Raw genomic sequence first — 25,606 nt, forward strand, 5'->3', positions numbered from 1 at the left:
GAATATAGTTAATACAAAAAAATAGTAAATATGTCTCGCTTAAGTATGCATTAAGAGTTTAAATTCTGTTTTGTGTATGCAATAATTTATTGACTAACAGTAGATTCTTAAATAAAATTTAAATTTTTACAAAATATATTAGACTAAAAAATATCGTGTGAAAAAAAAAATATTCAACACGGTCATTTTATAACACGTTTTTTTATATGATTTAATTAGGATTCTTAAATTAAATTATATAAATTAACAAATATGTGTTAAGAAAATAGGCATTTAACTAACTTGTTTAGTAGGGTTAGGGACCTTAAAAATAAATATGCACAACTGTATTTTAATTAAAGTAGTTAGGAAAATAATGGAATGTTTTACAAAATTAAAAGAATAAATCAAATATGTAAAACATAATTATATTAAAATATTCAATCTAATAGAAATTTTTAATATTAATTAATGCGTGTTTGAAAAGATTTTTTGGTCTATGTTTAGTTTATTTTGTTATTAGGATTTGTTAAAAAATTTGATTTAGTTCTTATTTATTGAATAGTATTTTTAGAAAGTTTAAGTTTAAATCAAATCTCATTGAATTCAATAAAGATCAAATCTAATTTCAATTAAATTATCTTTAAAAATTTAAATTTAAATTAGATGTTTAAAAAAATTTAGTTCATTCTTAGATTAATCTGCTAGAAGTTTATTTAAAAATTCCTTACTCTTTTTTTTTAATTAATTTTTTTTAAAATTTTTTTTTGAAAAATTTAAGTGTGAACAAAAGAGGTAGAGTAATTCCTTTAACTATTACACCAAAAAATTAGGTTGAGATAAAGGAGTCCCTTTCTTTAATTTTCATCCTATTTTAAATTTCATTCTGTATAGTTAATTAAATTGTGTAAAATTATAATATTTTTTATGAGTTAAATTGAAATTTTAATTTAGTTGTATTAATGCTAGCTCTATTTCTCCGTGGGAATAAATTCTCTCAATTATTAAAAAAAAATTAAGAGTATAAAATATAATTTTTAACTTTTTATTATTCTTTCTCATATTTATTTTTAATCCTACTTATAAAATTAATAATAAAAAATTATACTTTATTTTCTCAATTATAAAAAAGATATTAAGAGAATCTATTCTCCTCAATTCACAACATCATATTGTTGTGTGGTTAATTAGTTTTCTCTAGTCCTAATGCCATCATTTAATTCATCAACCCATACTTTGTTCACATTGTATTTAATTTGATTTAAACTGTCATAGACAGCCAAAATTGAATTAGGTCCCATATAGCCAAACCTACCATCATGCTATACGCCTGCTACCTTTGACCTTCGATAACTTTCCATTGCTATTAATATGCTGAGCTACGAGCCTTGCCTTCCACTAAACCCTTTTTGAGTCAAAGTTCATAACAGAAAGAAAAAACCATCATGGGAAGTGAAGGGGTGAAGAAACCAAGAATCCTATGCCTTCATGGGTTCCGAACAAGTGGCCATATCCTCAAAACACAGTTACACAAGTGGCCCCAATCTGTTCACGACCACCTCGACCTTGTGTTCCTCGATGCTCCTTTTCCTTGTCAGGGAAAATCCGATGTTGAAGGAATCTTTGATCCTCCTTATTACGAATGGTTCCAGTTCAACGAGGTTCGCATTCTATATACATGTATAGTGTTCGTGATTTGTAATTGTATCCAAAGCTAAGGTATTATTATTATTGTATTTTAGGAATTTACGGAGTATACCAACTTTGATGAATGTGTACAATACATAGAAGATTATATGATCAAGCACGGACCCTTTGATGGTCTTTTGGGCTTCTCTCAGGTAATTAATTAATTTAATTAGTCGATAAATTTAGTGGTTAAAAAATTTAAATATGAAAGTGAAATGAGTGATATATTTTAACATTATAATTTTTAATATTTTTAAATTCGATTTATGTTTAAAAAATTTTAAAAATATAGAATACATAAATAAAAAAATTCGATTTTTATATCTCTTACAAATTAAATAGTCCAATTTTAGTTTCTGATGTCACAACTACGTATAAATATACACGCTATAATTACATTCTACACCATTCTCACTTCTATATTTAAATTATTTAAAATTAAAAAATGGAATTCAGTTCTCTATGAATATGAATATAAATATTTACGCTAAGATACATGTTTGAATGTGACAAAATTAGGGTGCTGTACTCTCTGCTGCGCTGACTGGTCTTCAGGAGAAGGTGTGCAACGTGCAAAATATAAAAATACTATTTGTCATTAAAATTATATTTATAATTTAATTTATTTTAATGTATATTTTATTCTGATTGATTTTGTTTGTGGGGTCTCTTGATGATGTGCAGGGTGAAACACTAACTAAGGTTCCAAAGGTGAAATTCATAATAATAATATCAGGGGCAAAGTTCAAGTCATCTTTGATAATGGAGAAAGCATATTCTAGCCCCATTTCCTGTCCCTCTCTTCACTTTCTAGGTATTTTCTTTGACTCCTTTCACGTTACTAACAAAAAATCACTAGCGTAAAATATTTAATAAAAGTATAAAACAATAAAATAAAAAATTAATTATTACTAAATTGATATTTTTCATTATAAGTAAATTTTATTGTTTTAATTCGAATGTAATTAAACATTTATTTTCTTACTCTGTCAATTTTTTTTTTATTTTAAAATAATTTGCATGCAACTTGTGACTTGTCATAAGTTATGACCAAAAGTCCAAAATCGCTAGGCGCTTTTGTCATAAATAAAAAACACCGGGCTTTTTCAAAGAGATATTGCATTGGGCTCTTTTTTGTACTATGCATGTATCCACAATAAATTATTGTTTCTTAGTTGTGAGTGGCCTAAAACACAAACAACACAAAAAAAATTGTCTAGGCTCCAAGACCAAAAAAGAAAGGGAGAGAAAAGTCTACATGTCATAGCGGTGTTTATGAGCCGGGTGAAATTGGATTTATCTTGACTTAGATCCGGTCCTAAATATACACCGAGTCTATTTTTGAGACTCTAACCCGACCCTAAATCCGATCAAACCTAAACATTTTTGGGCCATAACTATATCGGGTCTAAACTGAATGAAAACCGGGTCTTTGCAGCTTTAACAATAATTTATAAAGAAACTTATTTATAAGGAAACTTATCTATGATACACTTATTTATAAAGAAAAAACTTGTTACCGAAAAATTATCCGTATTTAAATTTGAATTTGTCCATAAATTCTAATTTGATGCTCTTTTTTTTTATCTATTTTCTAATTCAATAAGTGTGATTAAAAATAAAATAATAAACTTATAATTAATATAACATAATATTAAAATTAATTTAAAACACATATCTTTTTTAATTTTCTTAGGGTGCACATGAGTCGGGTGAAGCCAGGCTCGCATTGACCTGAATCCGACCCGAAACAATTAGTGGATCTATTTTTGAGATCCTTACCCGGCCCTAAATCCGGTAAAATCACACCAAATTAACTCCTAAACTATTCAGAGCCGGGCCGAGTCTTCGGGTCGGGTCGGGTTGTGTGCACCCCTAATGCGGATTAAAAGTTACTAATTGTATTGGAGAATAAAGTAAGAAACCAAGTTAGGTTCTTGAAAAAAAAAGTTAGGTTAGTTTAGTGATTAGCTCATTAGTCCGCTTAAGTAAGTGTCGTAGATTTAAATTCCTCCTTGTGCATGTAGCAATTCCTTAGTTAGCTGCAAACCCTTAAATAAAGTTTTGATCCGACACAGATTAATTATTGACCCGTCAGATTGGAACGCTGGGAGATATAGTGAAAAAACGAAAAAAAAAAATGGAGAATATATTAAATTGTTATTTTAACATTTAAGATTATAGTGTTAGTGATGAACAATTGCTTGCGAGGTGCAGGGGAGACAGATTTCCTGAGGCCTTATGGTACTGAGCTACTAGAATCCTGTATTGAGCCTATGATCATCCATCATCCCAAAGGTCATACCATTCCAAGATTAGGTAAGCTCTTATAAATAGATATCTCTGTATTATGTGTTTCTATAAATTATATGAGTTTAATTATTATGTTTCACTTTTATTAAATTTTTAATTATGTCTTTATATTTTAAAAATTTGTAATTCACTTTTTATATTAGATAAAAAAATTTAATTAGATCTATTTAATTTATTTTTTACTAAAAAATATAAAATATTCATTTTTTGTACTTGATGTTAAATTATGAAATATTTTAAAAACAAATATTTTAAAAGTATTATTTTTAAAAAATAACTAATAAGAATTTAATTATAAATTCTAATTTTAAAATAAAAATTTGTAAAATAAGAGAATCTAATTAAAAATTTGATAAAACTGTATATACTACCAGAAAAATCAAACCAATATGTGTAACATTATTATTATATAGGGGTGTTGAATAACACATTAATAATGCTCTGTCTCTGTTTTTTCCTTTCAGATCCAGAGAGTTTGAAGACCACCATGAGTTTCATCAAAAGAATAAAAGATGTGGTTGAAAATGAGCAATGAATTTAGACAAGTGCCCGTGCAAGTAATCAAATTTTAATCTAAGCTTTGACAAACAGAACAATTAGTAATAATTCAGATATACATACGCATACTATATAGGCCCAAGAAGACATATATATAGGTTTCACTATACAGTATACACTGCCAACTAATGGCTGCTTCATACTTCTTAATGTACCATTGATTTATCATGTTAAGGGTAACTATTTATCATTGAGTTAATACTCTTGTACCATTCATACTTCTTAATGTATAATAAAAAATATTCAATTTGAAAAAAATCTATTCCATGTAAAAATATCAAATGGTTCTCTCCTGGAATTGAATTTGAATTTAATTGGCGTAAGATTGAATATTAATCTGGACTCCTAATGAGCATGGTTTTAAAAACTGGACTGGCCGGTCGAATCGGTTTAATAAAAAACCGACAATAAAAAAGTTCGTTAGAGAAAAAACCATTTAAAAACCGTCGAACGGGCCGATTACTGACCGGTTGGATCGGATTGGTAACTGTCTGGTTCGTGTAAAGCGACGCCGTTTTGTTTATTTGGAAAAAAAAAAAAAAAAAAAAACAGATTCGTGAACCACCCCCCCCCCTCTTCCCCCAAATCATTCGTGCACTCCCTGGAAACCTCTGAAGCCAAGGAAAACCCTAGCCCTTCATCGCCGCCGCCGTCCCCAGGTCCTCAGCGCTGCCGCTGCTTCCTCTTCCCCGTGTCGTTTTCATCTTCCTCTTCCCCAGGTAGCTCGGCACGTCGTTTTCATCTTCGCTGGCTTCTCGGCACGGAACCCAGGTTAGTGGCCCTGCTTTCAATTCTTCGCCTCCGCTTCTTCCTTTTAATTTCTGAATGTTCGGTCTTCTTCTTCGTTTGAAGTTCTGAAATTGTTGTTCAATTTTTGTTATATTTTTCTTGTAATGTTTTGTAAATTGTAATTGTCTGCTGCTGATGGATCTGTCTCGTATTTGCTGGTTGCTGAAGGCTGTAAAATTTTTTTTCAAATTTACTGATGGCTCGATGGCTCTGTTAGTCTGTTGCTTTCAATTCTTTGCTCTGTTACTGATGGCTCGATGGCTCTGTTAGTTGCTGATGGCTCTTAATTTTTTTGTTCAAATTTACCGATGGCTTTGTTTGTAGTTGCTAGTTTGGCTGGGTGAAGGTTTAGTGTTTTGGAATGTTTTATAATGTGCTAATGTTTGTAATTGCTGGCTTTGTTTGTAATTGCTGGGGGAAGGTTTAGTGTTTTGTGATTATTGGTTAATGTTTTGGTGTAGTGTTCTCTCTTTTCCAGATTTCCCTTCTCCCTGTATTTCTGCATGTTGCTGAATTGGTAATCAATAAATTTGCCTTTTTGCTGTAAATCGGGACTTTACTAGGATTTGTTAAAATTTGTTGCTGTAACTTGAATTTGTTGCTGAATTTGTTGCTTCCCAGTCACAGAATGCTCAGTCAGTGCTTGATTGATTGGCTTTGCTCACTGATTGTATTTGATGATAAATTTTAAATTGATAACTTTTAAATTTTAAATTTGCACTGCCTATGTTACTGATTCACTGTTCTTTCAGTGCTTTTTGTTGTTGTTAATCATTGTGATGAGCTTTGTTAAAATTTGCACTGCCTATATTACTGAGTGTTCCTTCCGTGCTTTTTGTTGTTGTTAATCATTGTGATGAACTTTGTTAAAATTTGCACTGCCTATGTTACGGATTCACGGATTCACGGATTCATCCCTCTCGTCATTACCATTGGCATGAACTCCGAACCAAAACCCCAATTCTCTGGATAAAATTGTAACGAAAGATGATTGGGATTTTTTCTTCTACTTAAGGTATGAACCAGAATGATGAGGCCAAGTTGTGAATACACAAGTGTCAACGGACTATAATATATATTGAGTTTGTGACATTAGAAGGGTGTAATAATAACAATAATGGAATCATGTTATTTGAATATTGAGGTTTAACATTTAAACTCTCAGCTTCTCAGCCCTGTTTGATTCTTCATCTCAGGCAATTGAATCGAATCAACCAGGCCTTCCTTTTCTTTTTCTTTTAGTTGGTTCTTAATTTTTCTAATATATGTAGCTTTCTGAATCAAGTGGATCAGATTATGTGGTTTTCTTGATTTGGGATATTTTCAGAGACGCATTAGAAGAGCTATTTTATTATTATGTTTGCTATAATAATATTCACATGTTCTGTATGCTTGTGATTGTTTCGGTGTTTACATTTTCTTTCCAAGTCACTTGCTGTGGTTGTTCTTTGAGTCAAGGCTTTGTATGTGTGTGTGAGAATATGTTTGATAATGTTGAATGCTGTTGCATCTAATAGGACTTCTTGGAGTACCCTCATCTTTGGTCCTTTATAATTTATTTATTATTTTATTCTAAAATGGTTTCTCTGGTTGAACCACCGGTTGAACCAATGAACCAGTGAACCAGTGACTAAAGCAGTTTGATGACCGGTCCGGTTTTTAGAACCTTGCTAATGAGAGATGCAGAAGAGGAAGAAATTAAGCGATGCTTTCATTGGTGCGCAAGGGAAGAAGCAGCATCATGACGTCATGCTCTCTATTCCTTACTTCTTTTAATTATTACTCACTCCCTCTTCTTTCTCATTCTCGTTACAACACTCTCTCACGCGCCCCTACACTCTCACGCGCCCTGGCTTATCCGCAACCCTTTCCCGCAACCATGCTGCCTCCTGGATTTCGCGCTCTTTCTAACAACTTCTCAACAACCACTGAAGCTTCTGGAACCATGGACTCTTCTGTCTCAGTTACTTACCTCTCGCAGCGCCAAGCCGCCGAGATCGACGACACTCTCATGGGCCCTCTTGGCTTCTCTGTCGACCAGCTCATGGTTGCTCTCACCTTCCACCATTTTTTTTAATTTTATTTTAATGCTTAACGAGTTCCGTTTTTCTGAAACTTGCAATTTGTAGGAATTGGCTGGTTTGAGCGTCGCTACTTCCATTGCTGAGGTATTTATTCCTTTCAAATTACTGGTTTCATTCGTAATTCATTTCATTAGAGGAGAATTCCTGATAGTTTTGTTATGCCTCTGATTGCCATTTACATTCGATAATTCAACCTGTTTAAATTCTTGTTGATTTAGGAATGAGCACAAGTTTTTGTTAATCTAGTGTAGTACCAAGTTATGGAGTTACCTTAAAGGAAATGTAGTTGGAATATAAATAAGATGTGTTCTTAGCTAAAATTGATTTAACATCACAGGTTTACAAACCAGGCGAGTATAACCGTGTTCTTGTCATATGTGGTCCTGGTAACAATGGTGGCGATGGTTTGGTGGCCGCTCGTCACCTGCACCATTTTGGTTATAAGCCCTCGGTCTGCTACCCCAAGCGCACCCCGAAGCCTCTTTATGAAGGGTTAGTTACTCAGGTAGGATGGAACTCAACTTGTGAAAGTTTTGAACAGACTATTTTTCAGTTTGTATCTCTTTTCTTGTTATTTCTTTGGTTTTATGGTTTATTATGAGCTGCAACAAATCTCATATGAAATGTTGATGCTGTAGCTCGAAGCTCTGTCAATCCCTTTCTTGTCAGTGGAAGATCTACCTTCGGACTTGTCAAGTGACTTCAGCATTCTAATTGATGCGATGTTCGGATTCTCATTTCATGGTAGTTTATATTGTGTCTTCTAATATTGTTTGTCATTCATAAATACCTGCATCATTCTTTGTTTTATTAACTCAAGCTTTGAGTTTATAACCAGTGTGTAAGTTTTGGAATAAACAGTAGCATTTTATTGATTCGCTACTTTCTTATTTTGCAGGTTCTCCAAGACCTCCTTTTGATGATTTGATCCAAAGATTTGTTACCTTACAAAATTATAATCAAAGTGGCCCGAAAAGATCAGTTATTGTCTCTGTAGATATTCCATCTGGATGGCATGTCGAAGAAGGAGATATAAATGGTATAGGCCTTCAACCTGATATGCTGGTATGCTTCTCATATATATATCTTTCTCACTGTTTGTTGCTTTAACCGCTGAGATTTTAACCACTGATATTTGGATGTAATATATTGATATTTCATTATTTCTTGTATATATACAAGTTGTGTTTCGATTGAATGACTGCCTCATCTCCTTGTGGTTTATGAAGATTTCTTTGACAGCTCCGAAATTATGCGCAAAGAAGTTTAGTGGTCCTCACCACTTTCTAGGAGGTAGATTTGTCCCACCTGCTATTGCAGAAAAATATAAGCTTTTACTTCCACAATATCCTGGAACTTCCATGTGTGTCCGAATTGGAAAGCCGCCTAAAATTGATATTTCAGCTCTAAGAGAGAACTATATCTCTCCAGAGTTTCTTGAAGAGCAAGTGGAGGCAGACCCCATTAATCAGGTAAAGTGGTTGTTGGTGCTTTTCTCCTCTATTGGTGGCTAATGACTTAGGAGACTGCTGTTGTGTAGTACTCTAATCCATATAGCCAACCCTGCTTACTAGAACAAAGCCTGTTCTTGTTATTTTGTTAGTGAGGTGGTTAATGGCTTTACCATGATCTATTTTTAACACTCTACCATGACTTCTAAGTAGTTTCTGCCAATATACATCCATTTTGACGTGCAGTTTCTTAACTCTGTTGTTAGAGTTGTCATTCTCCCTCACCTACCCTGCCACCCTGGCTCCCATTTTCTTAAATAACCAAAAGTACTTTTACCATGATTGTTTTCAGTTGCCTTATCTGAGTATTTTGAGGAAGGAGATTTTAATGGCTATAACTACTATTATTTACACTCTAATCAATTTTATGTTTAACATATTTTATTTGTTACTTGCAGTTCCATAAATGGTTTGATGATGCATTAGCTGCTGGTCTGAAGGAACCAAATGCTATGGCATTGTCAACTGTAGGGAAGGATGGAAAACCGTAAGTTCTGCCTCTCTGGTTTCATGTTAAATTGTTCTTCTATACTTCCATGATATCTGAACTAATACTTCTAAATTTCTCTAATTCTCTTGGCTGTAGCTCATCAAGAATGGTATTGCTAAAAGCTGTGGACAAGGATGGTTTTGTGTGGTCAGTAAGAATCTGTTATTTTTGCGTTAGTGCAGATTTCTCCATTCTGTTCGGCAAATGATTATTTGTGTTCACCCACCACAATTACTTTGCACAGGTACACAAACTATGAAAGTCATAAGGCACGTGATTTATCTGAAAATCCTCATGCTTCACTTCTTTTTTACTGGGATGGTCTAAACAGACAGGTAACTATTGTTTTCATTCTTGATGGCCTTGTCGTCATAATTATTTGTTTTGCCATGTGTTTAAGGATGAAAGTTAATTTTTCATGGCACACGGTCTCATGCTTCCATTTGGGAAGCCAATGTCATAAAACATGATATAATGTACTCTACTCAGCAAACAAAATGAGGATAAGTATGGAATTTCATAGAAGAGAACATTTAGTTGTTGATGTAAAATTCTTTCAGATGATAACATAGTATACTTCCTTCATTGAACGGTTAATCAACATATTATATTTCCTTAATCTACAGAAATTGTATTTATTTATTTTTTTGCAAATGAAGATTGTGGATTAGTCTTTAATCACTTATAATTGTAAGTTTACAGAGCTTGAACTGTAGTTTTTGTACGAATTTAACGTGATGCATTGAGTCTCAATAATCGAAACACCATCTTATGTAGTTTCTTGTTGCTTTTCCTAGGTAAGAGTGGAGGGGTCTGTTCAGAAAGTATCTGATGAGGAATCAGAGCAGTATTTCCATAGCCGTCCTAGAGGAAGTCAGCTTGGAGCAATAGTTAGTAAGCAGGTCTACAACTGCTTCGCCTGGATTAATCTAGTGGTTGTTACATATAGAAATCATATATGTATACTTATTGTATCAACTTCTTGATGTTTAGAGTTCTGTAGTGCCTGGAAGGCATGTTCTTCATCAGGAGTACAAAGAGCTTGAGCAAAAATTTTCTGATGGGTAAGTTATTTAACTGTGTTTTGACTCGGTGTTAGTTTTGAATTCTGATAAAATTTTCTAATCTCTAATTTCAACTTGGAATTCTAATGTGTTCAATCTTTCATTTGGCTAAGGCTATGCCCCTGCTAAGTCACTCCAGGGGAGCTGGAAATAATTTATTTATTTTTTCTTGCAGAAGTTTGATCCCTAAACCTAAGAATTGGGGAGGATACAGGCTAACACCAGAGCTTTTTGAATTTTGGCAAGGACAGCAATCTCGCTTGCATGACAGGTGTGGGCTGTTCCCTCGTTTATGACAGGTTGCTTGTTTTCAAATTTCATGTCTTTAAGTGGAAGACACAAAAAGTATCCATGTTCGCAAGTAAATAATGACCTCGAAGCCAATAGGCGTTGGATTTTCAATGCACTAGTTATGTTCAGGGTCCATGCCATATGCATATGCTATCAATTTGAGTTTGATCCATCCTAGTCTTGCTACTTGATGATAACTTTGAAAAACAATCTCTCTCATCTAACTTTAAACTTTTCATGTATTATTTTTCCAAACTAGGTTGCTTAGATGAGTTTATGACGCTTATACAGTTATACTGAAAATCAGCTCTTATTAACTCCTACTAATCCGTTAGTCCCTCATTAGTCATTGATCCCTTTTTAAGGTTCCTTATGGTAATTTGCTTTTTGCTTGATCCTAATTTTGTTAACCCTCAAGATCAGAACCAGTTGCATTTTCAGTTTCAGATATTGCTTGATGTAAATCTCTCATGAGAATTTCAGATTGATTTTTCATGCGTGTTTTTCGACAGGTTACAATATTCTCCCCACGAGGTCAATGGACAGAAAGTGTGGAAGGTTGAGCGGTTGGCCCCCTAATCTAATTTTTTCAATATATGTCAATGAAAAGTAAGAGGTTTTTTCAGCATTTATCTCAGGCCTCAAGTACAGAAATTTTTCAGATGGATGAGCTTTGAAAATTTGTAGAATTTACAATTAAAAGTGACATACAATTATACAAAGACAATAATAATAATGCTGAAAGAAGGCTGGGATATCAAATCTAATAAATAGATCTGTTTATATCAAATCTATGATATGACCGAATTATATGCATTTCAGTATTGGCAAGTACGGAAAATTTTTCCATTATCTTCAAAGTCCAAAGGTTTCCTTTAAAGAATGTAAACGATAATAATGATGTAAATGTTTACCTTGTTCCATACCGGTTGGTACTCGGTAGAATTTGAATGGATGTTGCTCTCACAGAGTTACAGTAGGTTTTAGGATATGTTCGATAAACAGCTCTAACACATGTATACAAGTATAATATTATATTATTACTGGCAAATTCTGATGTTCTATTTTATCATTCTTTTTTGGCCCCCCAACAAAATCTGAATCTCATCATAGTCCCTTGGATGTAGCATCCTGAATTATTCGATATTACAGCACCACACTTTTGACTAAATGTTTCAATAATACCACTCTAGTGATGACTGATGAAAAGATTTACTGGTGGATCTTAATTTGTTTGAGCCAGAATGCCAAATAATCAATGATAACCTTTTCCCCCCAGTTATGGGTACCATTATTGATATTCCTGAAATGAAGGGTGAAATAAAGATGCAACATATTTGGTTGTTTTGAGTATAGTAGCCTGTATCATTTATCCACTGATCTTCCTTCACAACTTCAAAAAGCAGATTCTGGTGTGAGGGAGGAAAAGTTGCATTAATAACACAAATTTTCTATTCAAATGAAGCCTTTATTTAATTCTTTTTCATTTTCACATCCAAAGATGCAAAAAGCTTTAATTTTCCAAAAGCTTGGACCCTTATTCTATAGTAAGAGTACACTAACACTAGTATTTCATTTAGTTAAGGTTGATCATGATTCATTGCTAAATTGGGGTCCACCATGAATTTAGAACCACCAAATTTCCAATCTTTTTATGCTCCCTCTCCTCATCCTTTTGACCAAATTGAAGCTACTAACACATGACAATCACACAGCTTGATTCATTGAAGGCAAAGTGACCCACCCCCCTGACTTGACAAAAAGAAAAATGGTTCCAATGAGTTTCAAAACGCTCAGAGTACTGTTTTACATGTCACGCTTGAAAGATAGATATCAATATGTGCTTGAGAGTTTCTAACCATTCTAAAGGAGTTATGATTGGAATGCTCTTTTCCCTCTCTTTCAAATCATGCACCAAACCAACCAATAAATAACCCTTTTTAGCCTTAATGGAATTTGAATTGTAACTTGTGTGGCTTCAAGCCTTAGTTTTTTCTATATATTCCGCAAATGGGGGAGCTGTTTGTTAGAACTAATGAGTTTTCATCATTAGGAAATAACTGCATCTATACCAGATTGTGCTTCTTCTTAAACACCATAATCAGGCCCTGCCCACCATCCATGGAGGATCATCCATTTCTCGATTTTCTAGTCCGGACCCATTCCTCAAGAGGCCTTCAATTATCACATTTATGTACATTTTAAATATGGTGAAAACTCAGGTGAAGTCGACTTTATATGAAGTTGATACCTGAGAGTCGAGACTGTACCTAAATTTTCACCTAATAATATACGGTAACGCCATAATTTGCTTAAATTAGTATTCATTAGCTATTGTAATATTTAATAAATATTAAATAAAATAAATTCTGATTTTTTTTGTTAATAGTTTTTTCTTACCAAACTAAATATATTTCTCGGTATAAAAATGGGTAAAGAATTATAAGTTAAGTTTTAAAGTGATTTTGGAATTAGTTGTGTATATTAAAATAATAATCTCAATTACACTGATTACATTTTTAAGATTGACCATAATAACATGATGAATCACATGTTTAAACTTAGGTTGCTTGTAATTTGATCCTAATGATCCATAATAATTTGGGGAAGACACTAAATTATTAGGGTCTATAGGGGGGAAATGGTAAAGAAAATATTGTACAGGGCAAAAAGAAAAAGAAAGAAAAGAGTATTTGTACGTTGCACAAACGCTATCTTCCAAAACTTCATGTCATGTTTGGTCATGTAGTGGACAAAGATACCGAAGCAAGGGATATTGCTGCTTTTATTTCTTGAGGGAAAAAAAAAAAGAAAAACTTTTACTTTTTTTTTTCTCTAATGCTTATCTTCATTATGATTAACCTTTTGAGGGACTTGAACACAACTTATCTAAAGAGAATTCGACAATATTTGACTGGTGTCCTATGCTCCCCCTATAGCTATGGTCTATGGATTAACATGAGCCCTTTATTATTTATTAGTGCATGTCTAATCCCTTCAATTGTATTTAGTTCTGAAAATAGAATAAAATAAAATACTAAAAAAATATAAAAATTAAAATATAAAATTAATATTTTTATATTTTATTTAATAATAAACTAAAATAAATTATAAAAATTTAATTTATTTTTATTTATTTATTTAAAAATTTTTAAAAATATAATTATAAAAAATTAATAAAAATAATAAAAAAATAAAAAATAAATTATATCTTTTATTAATATTTATATATTTTTTTATTTATATTTTATCTGTTAAATAAAATTTTATATTTTTATATTCTTATTTCAATATCATGTGGCTGTAAATAAAGGCTACCTTAGTTTTTTCATTCATTTCAGTGAAGTGTTTTCTAGTGCTGTATCTGGCCATGCTCCTTTTTCATTTCTTGTGTACCATGGATTTAATAAGATCATATCATAATGGTTAATGGACCTTCCCTATACTTAACATTCTCTTTATTTTTGGATAAAATAAGAATATTGTCAAGAATTCAGGTTCTATATAATTTAGTAAATATTTGATGATGCGATCAGATGAAGTTCGTTGTAAAATCCTTTGACAATATCAATATATCAAATTGATCTCTATTGTACATTAATGATTACAAGTTACAAGTGATCCCAAGTATTAACCTTTTACTCCTAATCAAGCCTACAATAATTGATGAGTTGATAACAAAATAGGAATTTCTCTAAATTCTTTAGGTGATTTTATTTTTACAGCCCCCATGATATGACCTTTTTATATATTGACCATCATTAGATACTAGATACTCAAGATTCACTCTTCTTACAATAAAATAGGAACTATTTATGTTCCTTGTTTGAGTTGTGGAGGTGAAATATCTCAGAATCATGGAAGAGTTTTTTTCGAAAATGTTTGGTAACAAAAAAAATTTAACTAAAATCGGTCAGAATTTGTTTTATTTAATTTTTATTAATTATTGTAGCAATTAATAAAAATTAAATAAGACAAGTTCTGACTATTTTCTTTTGTTTTTCTAACATTAGCGAACTTTTTTATACAATGCAATGTGAAAAATGTATTTCTACAGTCAGTCAAAATAACTAATTTCTAAATCTACTATTTAATAAGTTATTTAAATGCACAAATTAGATTAGTCGATGGTAAAACTCTTCACCATATTAGTGTATCAAAATTATATTCTTATTTTTTATACTTTAAATAGACTAAAAAATCATGAGATAAAACTCAAATCCTATTTGGTAGAAGAAATATATATTCCAAGTTGTGACATAAAATTAACACAGAAAGTGGCAAAACAGTTTTCTAAAACTAATCCAATGGAATAGCACATAACAACATGCTTTAGTGGTTGACATGGTGCTTAGATCAAACAGACAAAAGTTGAAGAAGGAAAACAAAAACAATTCCAAACCCTTTTTGGCTTCATGGAACTTTTTCATATATTATATTCTATTTCCATTCCTCATGAAGGCACCGACACCACGCCGAGCCACTATTGTTTTGTTTCATTCTTATTTTTTTATTTTTATTTTTGTATATCAATTAGTTTCTTCATTCTCACTATTTTATGTGAACCATGATACCATTGTTGATTAAAAATAAAAGCATGATTATAAGAAATATGTTAATAATAATATGCACAAAGCCATGATGCACCCCAACATCCATAGGCGAAACACGTGGCAGTTGCTTGATGAGATAGTGGGCCCGGGCCTCGTTTGGGGGGCCTGACCAATCAGCCCAAAGCAACTCAACTTTTTAAGCGTTGCAACAAGTTATAATTATTATTATTATTGGCTTTCATCATTGTGTATGTGTGCTTAGCAACAGTACAATGCATGTGATAGCTAGATCTAGTTGAATGTTTATAATTTATATACGTTACTCATTCATTCAGTACCATATAATTTAATGAAACCCTTTTTTTATTTATTTGAAATTAAAAAGATAAAGGAGATGGACAGATCTAAATTCTAATCTAATGGCTACTAATTATTTATTGAACACAAAAGAGAAAACCAAGGTAAATGACCAAAGAAGGAAATACAAAATAGCAAGAGGACTATTCTACCCACAGAGGAAAATGGATAAGCCAAATAATGAGAGAACTACTTAGTGTTTGTGTCAGTTCCTTTATTGTGTGTATCTGTTCACCCCACAAGCTTTCTTATCCTCAACAAAAAGCAGTGTTGATTTCATTATGGAAGGTGAGGATCAAAGAGTGAAAAAGATAGAAGGAGAAATGACCAAATGCCATTAAGCCATTGCCATTGGTCCACTTGGGTTAGACTTTGACAAAGAAAGAGTGAAACCCCAAGGCTTTAATTTGCATAGTCACATCCCACTTTGATCTTAACTTTGCTCTAAGCAAGCTAGATATTTTCCCCAACACTATTTATTATATCATAGAAATAGAGTTTTAGTTTTAGTTAATCCAACTAAGCAATGGAAAAACCCCACATGAAGAAAGGCAAAGAGGTTGTACTTGAATAACATTTCAAGCATAATTAAAGGGCCTTCACAATCAACTGTGACTTGTAATTCAGAAAAGGAAATGCATAGACACAGCACAAGAAGCCCCACAAAGTATAAATGCATATGGTCCATGCAAAATTCTTAAATTCCGGCATTTATTAACCATCTCACAATTGTTAACAATAATAATAACAATAAATTCAACAGTCAGGAGGGAGCTTCATCTGTTCAGCAGCACATCTGAAAAATCAAACATTTAAATAGAGACACAAATACGCTTATATCATCATCATAGCATAATGGGAATTGGATATTTGACACCTACGGTTCAAACTAACTATCACCTTAATCAAATTACACAAACTAACTTCTGCTTCTCTACTGTTCCGGTCCAAGAGTTAACAGAATGTCACCCTCCAAACCTCCTAATATCTTGATCCTTCTGAGCCTGCTTCCTAATCGACCTTCTATTTCGCTGAGGACATGAATAAATCAATTACCGGAGCAGCTTCAACAATCTCTACCAATTCCCCCTTTTCTTCTAGAGACTTTCATTTATGATGAAAATGAATGTAAAAGTACAAAAGGACATAAATATCAAGTATAGTGATACAACAACATTGGATAGTCCAATACCTGCGCGATTTCATCTTCTGTGTCATTCTCCGATCATCCTCCCCTAACTTTTCTCTATCCACCTTGCTATTTCGAGTCCTCTGCAATGAAAAATAATACAGAGAGATGTTTTCTCATATCCGTGGCATGCTGCCGCCCCAGCAATCCTGGCTAGAACAACCATTGTTAAGCTCGGCTTTGTTTGACATGGGCAGCAGAAATCTTCTGGCAGGTTTATTTAAAAAATCTCTTGCTGTATAATTTCACACAACAGCCAGCCACCAAGGATGGAAAAGGCTAGTAGGTTCTAAAACTTAAAAAAAGCTATTGAAGAATGGTAACACATTTAGGAGCATCATTCCGCGGCCGATCGAGAGACCGATACATGTATAATATCTCGATATGATCATCGGCTTTGTCTTCTTGACTATCAATGACTTCCAATGCTAGATGGGGCAATGCTCTTGCAATTTCTTGGCAACCTTGGCGTGTCAATTTACACGTTGACATCCAGAGAAATCTCATGTTGTAAAAATGATGCAACCCAGAATGCAATGCTGCATCCCCAAATGGGCTGTCCCTGATTTCAAGCTTTTGTAAATTAGGGCATCCTTCTAGCACATATTTAAGGCCCTGATCTGAGTCTCCAGCAAAGGCAACTGACAGTGTTCGAACTAATTTCCCATACATCCCAATGTAACGAAAAGCTTGATCGGTCAATAACCCAGATACAGCAAGTCGAGTAAGTTTCTTACAATTCATAACAATAGCACCAAAACCGTCATCCATGGGTTCATGGGTCTCAGGATCTGGCCGGTATCGCCCAATTATACAGAGACGAAATACAACAAGATCCGGGCAATTCTTTGACATAGCTATCACAGCTGCATTCGTCATTCTTTGGCAAAAGAAGAGAATCGATTGCAATTTCCTACAACCCTGGGAAATTACTTCTAAGCCTACTTCAGAAACTGGACCTTCGACTTCTTCCCTTGTGTTACCAGGGAAAACTCGAAGCTCCCGCAAATCTTTGCAAGTTGCAGCCACAGCTTGAAGACCTTCATCACAAATTGAATCGAGTACCTGCAACAGGAAAAAACAAAGGTAAGCATTAGATACCAACCTATGGAAAGGCAAACCGGTGTCATAGAAACCGAAGAAAATACATACCCATAATGTTTGGAGTTTATGACATTGCAATATGACCGGTTTGAGTTGGTCAGCATTAACATCAGCATAGCTAAGATTCAAAGATGTGAGATTAGCACAGGCCGGATAGATGGCCGGTAAGTAATCCGGCAAAATATCCCGGAACCCAGACAAACAAACTAGGGATTTGCAAGCTGCAAAGGCAGATGAGTAATCCAGTTCCTGATCACCAACAGCCACATCATCTGATGCACAGAATGAACCTGTCCCAAGATGGGTGAGCTGTGGAGCTCGATGCATCAGGCGGTACAACTGAGGAATGGAAACATAATGATTCAGCCTAAGCTTCTTCAGGTAAGGTGATCTAGCCACTAGCCTCTCCAAGGACTCAAAATTTACAGGGCACTCAACGCACTCAAACACAAGAGACTCCAGATGAGTCTCACCATCCGGAAAACATGATATCCAATCCATCACCTCCTCGTCTTCATCAGCATCCTCAACCACAGACTCCACAAGGTCAAGCACTCTCAGCAACCTGCCAATACAAGGCAATGAAGGTGTAAAACCCCTTTAACACAACAAACAAATACCACATAATGAAGAGTCAAATGTACAAACACCTAGAGTGCATATTCAGTACCCAACAATGCCACAAAAATATGCAACCTTTCCTTATCAAACAAGAACAGCAACGAATACCTGCAGTTGGCAGCAACAGCGGCAATTCCAGGGATCCCAAAACCTTCACAGCACACGAGAACGAGTTCCTTGAAGGAGGGGAAGGAACGAGCGATAAGGTTGAGGTCATCATCAGTGAGAGACATACGCTTCAGGTGAAGCTTCTCGAGCCAAGGGTAGGCATCGGCGAGTGCAGAGCCCCAGGGAGAGAAGTGGGCACCCCAGTTAAGCGGCAACAGATCGAAGTCCGCGAAGCGAGGCTTGCCCTTCACGGTGAGGGACCGGACACGGCGGAAGCGGGAGGTGGCGCGGTGTGGCGAAACGGCGTAGCAGTTTCCGATGAAGAGATCAGATCGGGTGAGCGCCTCCGCCCGGTACCATGAATGGCAGACGAGTGAGGCGGCGTTCCGGTCCCGGCGGCAGGTGAGGAAGTGGAGCACGTTCTCGAGGACAATCTCCAGCACCCGATCCGGCGGCGGAGAACGGATCTCCGACATGGGGGCGGCGGTGGAAGTGCAGTTGGGGAGATCGGGGAGAGAAGATCCAGAATGAGTCATGGTTGGATCAGTAAATAGAAAAAGGTTGAATCTTTGGGAAGATCATGTGATGGGTTGGTTCCATTGTTTCTATCTTTGCATTTCCATGAAGCAGCAGCAGCAGAAGTTGATGGAGTGTGGTTGTTGTTAGTAGTTTCCTCTTTTTTTTTTTCTTTTTTCTTTTCTTTTTTTAAATTGCATTAAATTAATTGATGAGAGAGTGAGAGAGACAGAGTCTGTGGTGTGTGCTGTCTATGTCTTCTCAGCTCAGCATTGGGATTCTCTCTCTTTCTTTTCTTTTCTTTTCTTTTTCTCACTACTTTCCTCTCACTTTCATTTTCATCACAAAATATCAACTCTCCTCCTACATTCATTATTGAGGATACCTCCATTTTTATAATTATACAAAAATCATTTACATTATTAACTTCATACCCCAACTCCACATTAGAATTTCAAAACATTTTTTATGCTAGAACAGTAGAACTAGAAGAGCAGATTTCAAATCTTAATTCAGATTAAAATTCACAATTTTTAAAAAATAATAAAAAATATTTTATTCTAATAATTAAATATTATAGATACTAATAAAGGACTTACCTTAACTTTTAATTTAATTTAATAATAACTAAAAAATTAAATTATGATTATTTCATGGCTTAAATATAAAGAATTTGACCTATTATATAAGGACACATTACAAAAAGTAAGTTACCTTATGGGATTCCAGAGTCATTGCCAAATGCGAACAAATAAATATGTTTTAACTATCTATCAATTTTAATTTTGTTTAATTGTTTATAAAAAATTCTCTTTTACCTGATGAGAGTATAAATTTGTAGAAGAAAAAATGATTATCAACTCAAATTTTTTAAAGATAACTTTCTTTAAAAAGGGAGGAAAAGACTTTATCACTCAGCTTTACAATGAGTGAGAAATCCAAAAAATTTTATTCGTGGAATAAAATATGTATAACATAATAATAATAATAATTTTATAATTATATTTTATTATTATAAAATATAATTAATCTTTTAGTTATTTAACTAATAAATTAAAAATGATTTAAATATTAATATATAACTTAAAATTTTATATTTTAAAAAAATTGAATAATTATTTTATCATTAATACAATTAAATGTTTTATTTTTTATATATGTTACTAAATAATCATTTAAAAATTTATCTTTTATAAGATTACGAAATCAAATCTTTATAATATTTATAATTGAATTTTTTTTAATTATTGTCGTTATTACTAACAAAAATAGAATTAACTTTAAAAATAAAAACATCAATAAATATTTATATATTTGGGTCTTATTTTTTATTTTAACTGTTCTTTTTTGTTCATTAATATTATTATATTTCAAATTTTAAATTACTAATGAATTTTATTATTCAATAATATTTAACCATGTAATAAAAAAATATACAATAATATAACTATAAAATTAAATACAAAATAATTGAATGAATTAAAAAATATAAAAAAATAAAAATAAATCTTTAATGGAATAAAAAAATTAAAGAATGAAGTTAATGAGTCTTATTAGAAGACAGAAAGTCAAGAACGAATAATAAAAGAAGAGAATTAGAATTTTAGAGAGTATAAAAGAATTATGTTTTTAGTATTTAAATTTAAATTATTGATTTAATTTTTAATTATCTTTTTATTATTATTTAATTATTTTTATAATCAATATGATATTATTATAAAAATAGTGAGATCTTTTTTTTATATATTATGAAAACAGAGATAAATTAAAAAAAATTAAAGTAAAATCAAATTTATTTATTGAAGAGAGACAAATAAATTTTTATCTCATATACTATATATAACACTATAAAATTTTAATAGAGACATTTGCTCCTATACTTCTCAACGTAAATCTGTCCTATTTACAATATACGTTATCTGCATTTTTGTTTGGAGAATTTTTTAAAAAATATAAATTATTTTCTTCGAACTCCTAAAATATGCATGTCAATCAATATTAATGCATTATTATATCCAATTAAATTGAATAATCTGCAATTTAACTATTAAAATTTTCTAAACCTTCAATTCAATACTGAATTTACTTAAGAACAACATTTGTATTTTTTTTAATGTGCTATATCTATTTCTTAATAAATTCAACAAAAAATGTTATAAGTTTTCGGTATATATTTTGCAGATTAAATTTTTATTTTAATCCCTTAGATTCATAAAATTATTCATTTTGGTGTATAAAATTTAAATTTTTTTGAAGTGGTATTTTAAATATAAGTTTAGACACTATTTTGGTCTATTAACCTTTTTTAATATTGAGTCGGCAAATAGAGTAATGATGTGACTCTTTCTTATCACGATGGACGCTGCAACGATTAGCTAACGTGGTAAAATTTGTTTTTAGATCCAATGTGGTTATTGAAACCCTAATTTATTCTTATAATTTATCATAGTTTCAGTCTTTTTTATCCTCTTTCTTCTTCTCTTCTTGTTATTCTTCTTTTTTTTCTTCTTATTCTTCTTATTGTTGAGAATTTTCCGTTCATCATTATTAAGTTGTAGTTGAAAAACTATGATGAGAGATAAGAGCACCTCAGTTGAAAACTCTATTCAATTTTTTTAGAGTGGTTGAGGTTACAAAATCAAAGCAAAAGTATGAGAGTGTTGGAATAGTGTGGGTGTGGTTGACGTTCAGTTTTGTAGTGGTTTGGGACAGAATCAAATTCAAACAAGTTTTTTTTTAATATCCCAATTATAATGTAAGTTAAAACTATGATCATTTCCTTTGTTATTTTTGTTTGCTTTGTTCATTTTCTCTTTGATTGGATCATTTTAGACAAGAGAAAAAGTTTGTGAAGTCTATTTATTTGGGCTAATATTGAACAAGATGAAGGTACTAAAAGAACAAATTCTCCTAGTACCAATGATGAATTAAAGATGAACCTAACATGAAAGGTTGAGAAGTTGGAAGAGGATGTAAGAAGCTAAAAGTTGGTGACCTATTTGTTGCTAGCTATTACAACATTTAATATGGGAGAAAGAAAATAAGTATTTAAACTTGTATTTGGGACATTATTATAAAAAAATTTAAATTTTGAAAACCAAAATGAATAACTGTATAAATTTTAGGGACCAAAATAAAAATTTAGTCTATATTTATGCTTTCAATATTAGTTATTTAAAAAAAGACTTTAATAAAAGCTATTTTAGAGCTTGAAATGGATAAAAATACATCCACATAGAGTCATTGACCTTATTTACGTTCACATTTGCATACCGGCACTTAACCATACATAACCAAGGATTATGCATCCCTTTATTTATAATAATAATAATAATACAAAAAATGCAATTTTGTGAAGGAAAATTTAGGAATAACAGTCGAGTTATGAAAGTATGATCTCATATTTAGGGAATCAATAAGCCGCATGTAGAATCAATATCACTAATATTTGCATTATATTAGACTATTTATATTACATTTTTTAAGTGCAACTTAATGCTTAACACAAACTTCCCTATGAATAAAGTAATGTTAGCACTTAACAATAAGTAAAATGTAGTCCAAGAAAAAATGAAAGAGAAAATTAAGGTCAGGATAAGACATTAAGACATGCAAGAAGTTAGATGGTGTAATGGAATGAAGACAGAAGCTGTGGATAGCACATGCTTGAAAACTGCTACACACACGTTTTCGGGAACAAAGCCATCCCTGCTTATTTCTCATCATTCACTTTCACCCAAAGAAGCCAAAAAACCAAACACAAGCCCTAGGACTCTTTGTTGAATGGTTGTACATGTTTATTTGCACCTATTTTATACACCATATTCATTTAAGAGGAATGTTAAGGCCAATAAATTTTATAATTTGTAATTATTATTAGTATTTTTAATAGTGTGAGATTACATTTAATGATATGAGATTACTTATTTTTCTTTTATTAGTTAAATATGGACCAAATTTTATTAATAAAAATATTGACCCCCTAAATTTTTTCTTCATTTAATGCTCGCTTAATATTTATTTTTTATGTATATTTTTTAAAAAATATTTAATAACAAAAAAGTCAAACAAAAGCAGAACTTATTTTATTTAATATTCATTAATTATTAAAAAATAAAATAAATTTCAACTTTTTTATTTTATCTCCTTAGTATTGGTGATTTATTTTATATTTAACCGTGTTTTAATAAAAAGATAATAAATATCATTATGTGTTGTCATATGTAATCTTATTTTTAGTTTAGACTATTAAAATAATTTTATAAATAATATATAATTATTAATTAATATAAAAGATTATCTTAAGTGTTTTATACTATTTAAAAATATATTAAAAAATATTTTAATTTGTATTTTAATATAAATAAAATATCAATGTATAGTTATAATTTATCTAAAAATTATTTTATAGTTTATATATATTTATGTTCTTGTGTCTGGTAAAAAACTAAAATTAGTGTATCTATATTCTTATATTATACATGTGGCATGCCGTATTTTTGTTAGTATCCGTACATCAGTACATGATAGGGGGCACTAATAATCTGCTTGAAATATTTACAAATTGTACCTCACACTTTTTAAGAAATTATAATTCCCCTGCCCATTTTTCATTTTAACCCATGCTTGTTTCAACTTTATTGTTAAGCTTGGGTCATGTAATTTGGGGGGTTCATTCCAGAAGGTAGTGTTTGTGATCAATTTTTTATTTCAAGCTGTTGAGTATATATGATACTGAATCAATTTGAAACTGTTCTCAAATCCTATGATCCAAGGTTTTAAAAAATGAACCGATCATTAAATAAATAGAATCGGATATTCAAAAATTTAAAGGTTTAAATAAAATTTAACTGGAATAGAATTGAGTATAATATATTAATATATTTGTTTATAAAAAATATAATTTTAAAAAATAATTTTTTATATTTTATTATTTTAAATTAATTAACCCGCTAAAAATTCATATCAATTTAACTAATTAACTGATTTTTTGACTAATTTTTTTATTCTTTAATCAATTTTTTGCTATCGTTATTTTACTTTAACTGAATTTATTTAGTATTAGAATTTTAGTTAATTCGATTGAACCGATCATTTTGACTTTATTCTCAAAACTATATACTATAAACAAATCATAAAATGGATATGTAATACTACAACTAACATCAAATGTTGTATCATCATTAGTACCATCACAGGATAAACTTACTCATATATTAATTAGAATTAAAACCTTACACTAACATTGGGTATTGACATGAAATAATTAATGAATAAAGTATTATTTTTGTTCCTAATACTTGGGATAAGATTTAAAGTTGTCTGTAACATTTCAATCGTTATATTTAAGTCTTTAACGTTTCAAAATTCACTTAATATTGTACTGCAGTTAGAATTAACGACATGATAAAATTGAGACGATTTTGAAACATTAGGGACTTAAATAGGACGAAAACATTGGGGACAAAAATGATACATAGAAATAAATTTTAATTTTATTCTTCAATAATATCAATTTTTTACTATACACAGTATTCAATTATTTTTTAATTACATCTAAGTAACATATTATTTTTATTTTAAATAAATTAATTTTTTTATAATTTTACTCTTAAAAAATTTTAATTATCATGAAATGTTTGTAGAATAATGATTAGTATATAAACTTGAAGAAAAGAAAAAATATATATATACAATAAAATATAAATTATACATTTTATTTCTAATGTATCAAAATTCTTTAAAATTATAAAAAATAAATTTATTTAAAATGAAAGTAATGTGATTAAGTGTAATTTATTTAGATGTAATTAAAAAATAATTGAATACTATGTACAGTAAAAAATTAATATTATTAAAAAGTAAAATTAAATTAAAATTTATTTTTATGTATCGTTTTTGTCCCTAACGTTTTTGTCCTATTTAAATCCCTAACGTTTCAAAATCGTCTCAATTAAGGACAATTTTGAGACTTATTTCAAACGTTGGAGACAAAAACGATATTTACTCGATAATTAAACCTTGTTAAATAAAAATAGCGATATGGATATAATTTTTGGCACGAAATTTTCCTGTTAATAGAACACAAGGAAGTAGATGATTTGGGGAAAGTGTTAACAGGGGGGAAGATTCAGAGCAAAAGTTAAAAAAAGGGTTGAGTAAAAAAGAAAAGAAAAATATTACAATTTTTTTAATTTAGTAATTATATAATATATTTTTGTATACATTTTTAAATATGATAACTAACTAATAATTAAAAATAATTAAATTTTAATTGTCCTTTAACATTTTTCATTAAGGTTTATTCTCACGTTGATTGAATTTCTTAAGGTAGCGTTTGTTTTGAGGTATTGAGATAGAAATTGAGAGATCGAAACTTAGTATCGTGTT

General features: G+C 31.3%; 3 protein-coding genes across 4 annotated transcripts; 2 read left to right on the forward strand and 1 right to left on the reverse strand.

The window, feature by feature from the left end:
• Window positions 1-1,296: 1,296 nt before the first annotated feature.
• LOC130946812 (uncharacterized) lies at window positions 1,297-4,751 on the forward strand. Its single transcript, XM_057875666.1, has 6 exons — window positions 1,297-1,640; window positions 1,722-1,820; window positions 2,188-2,229; window positions 2,353-2,482; window positions 3,886-3,987; window positions 4,446-4,751. Exons 1-6 carry the CDS (start codon window positions 1,425-1,427, stop codon window positions 4,514-4,516), a joined length of 660 nt encoding a protein of 219 aa, XP_057731649.1. The 5' UTR covers window positions 1,297-1,424; the 3' UTR covers window positions 4,517-4,751.
• Window positions 4,752-5,119: 368 nt separating this feature from the next.
• Window positions 5,120-11,558, forward strand: LOC130944763 (pyridoxine/pyridoxamine 5'-phosphate oxidase 1, chloroplastic). 2 transcript variants are annotated; one of them, XM_057873271.1, is made up of 14 exons: window positions 5,120-5,310; window positions 6,948-7,375; window positions 7,458-7,496; window positions 7,750-7,917; window positions 8,051-8,156; window positions 8,311-8,477; window positions 8,642-8,884; window positions 9,322-9,410; window positions 9,510-9,560; window positions 9,658-9,748; window positions 10,211-10,315; window positions 10,407-10,477; window positions 10,653-10,776; window positions 11,281-11,558. In XM_057873271.1, exons 2-13 carry the CDS (start codon window positions 7,034-7,036, stop codon window positions 10,771-10,773), a joined length of 1,593 nt encoding a protein of 530 aa, XP_057729254.1. In that variant the 5' UTR covers window positions 5,120-5,310; window positions 6,948-7,033; the 3' UTR covers window positions 10,774-10,776; window positions 11,281-11,558. The 2 variants fall into 2 exon arrangements, with proteins under 2 accessions (XP_057729254.1, XP_057729253.1); XM_057873270.1 differs by having other exon boundaries at window positions 10,653-10,748.
• Window positions 11,559-16,223: 4,665 nt separating this feature from the next.
• On the reverse strand, window positions 16,224-19,557 carry LOC130944715 (transport inhibitor response 1-like protein). The gene is made up of 3 exons (XM_057873192.1): window positions 18,701-19,557; window positions 18,020-18,536; window positions 16,224-17,932 (listed from the first exon to the last, which is right to left on the reverse strand). Exons 1-3 carry the CDS (start codon window positions 19,234-19,236, stop codon window positions 17,174-17,176), a joined length of 1,812 nt encoding a protein of 603 aa, XP_057729175.1. The 5' UTR covers window positions 19,237-19,557; the 3' UTR covers window positions 16,224-17,173.
• Between the last annotated feature and the right edge of the window lie 6,049 nt (window positions 19,558-25,606).

This window comes from Arachis stenosperma, chromosome 8 (genome assembly GCF_014773155.1).
Source record: "Arachis stenosperma cultivar V10309 chromosome 8, arast.V10309.gnm1.PFL2, whole genome shotgun sequence".
NCBI lineage: Eukaryota > Viridiplantae > Streptophyta > Magnoliopsida > Fabales > Fabaceae > Arachis > Arachis stenosperma.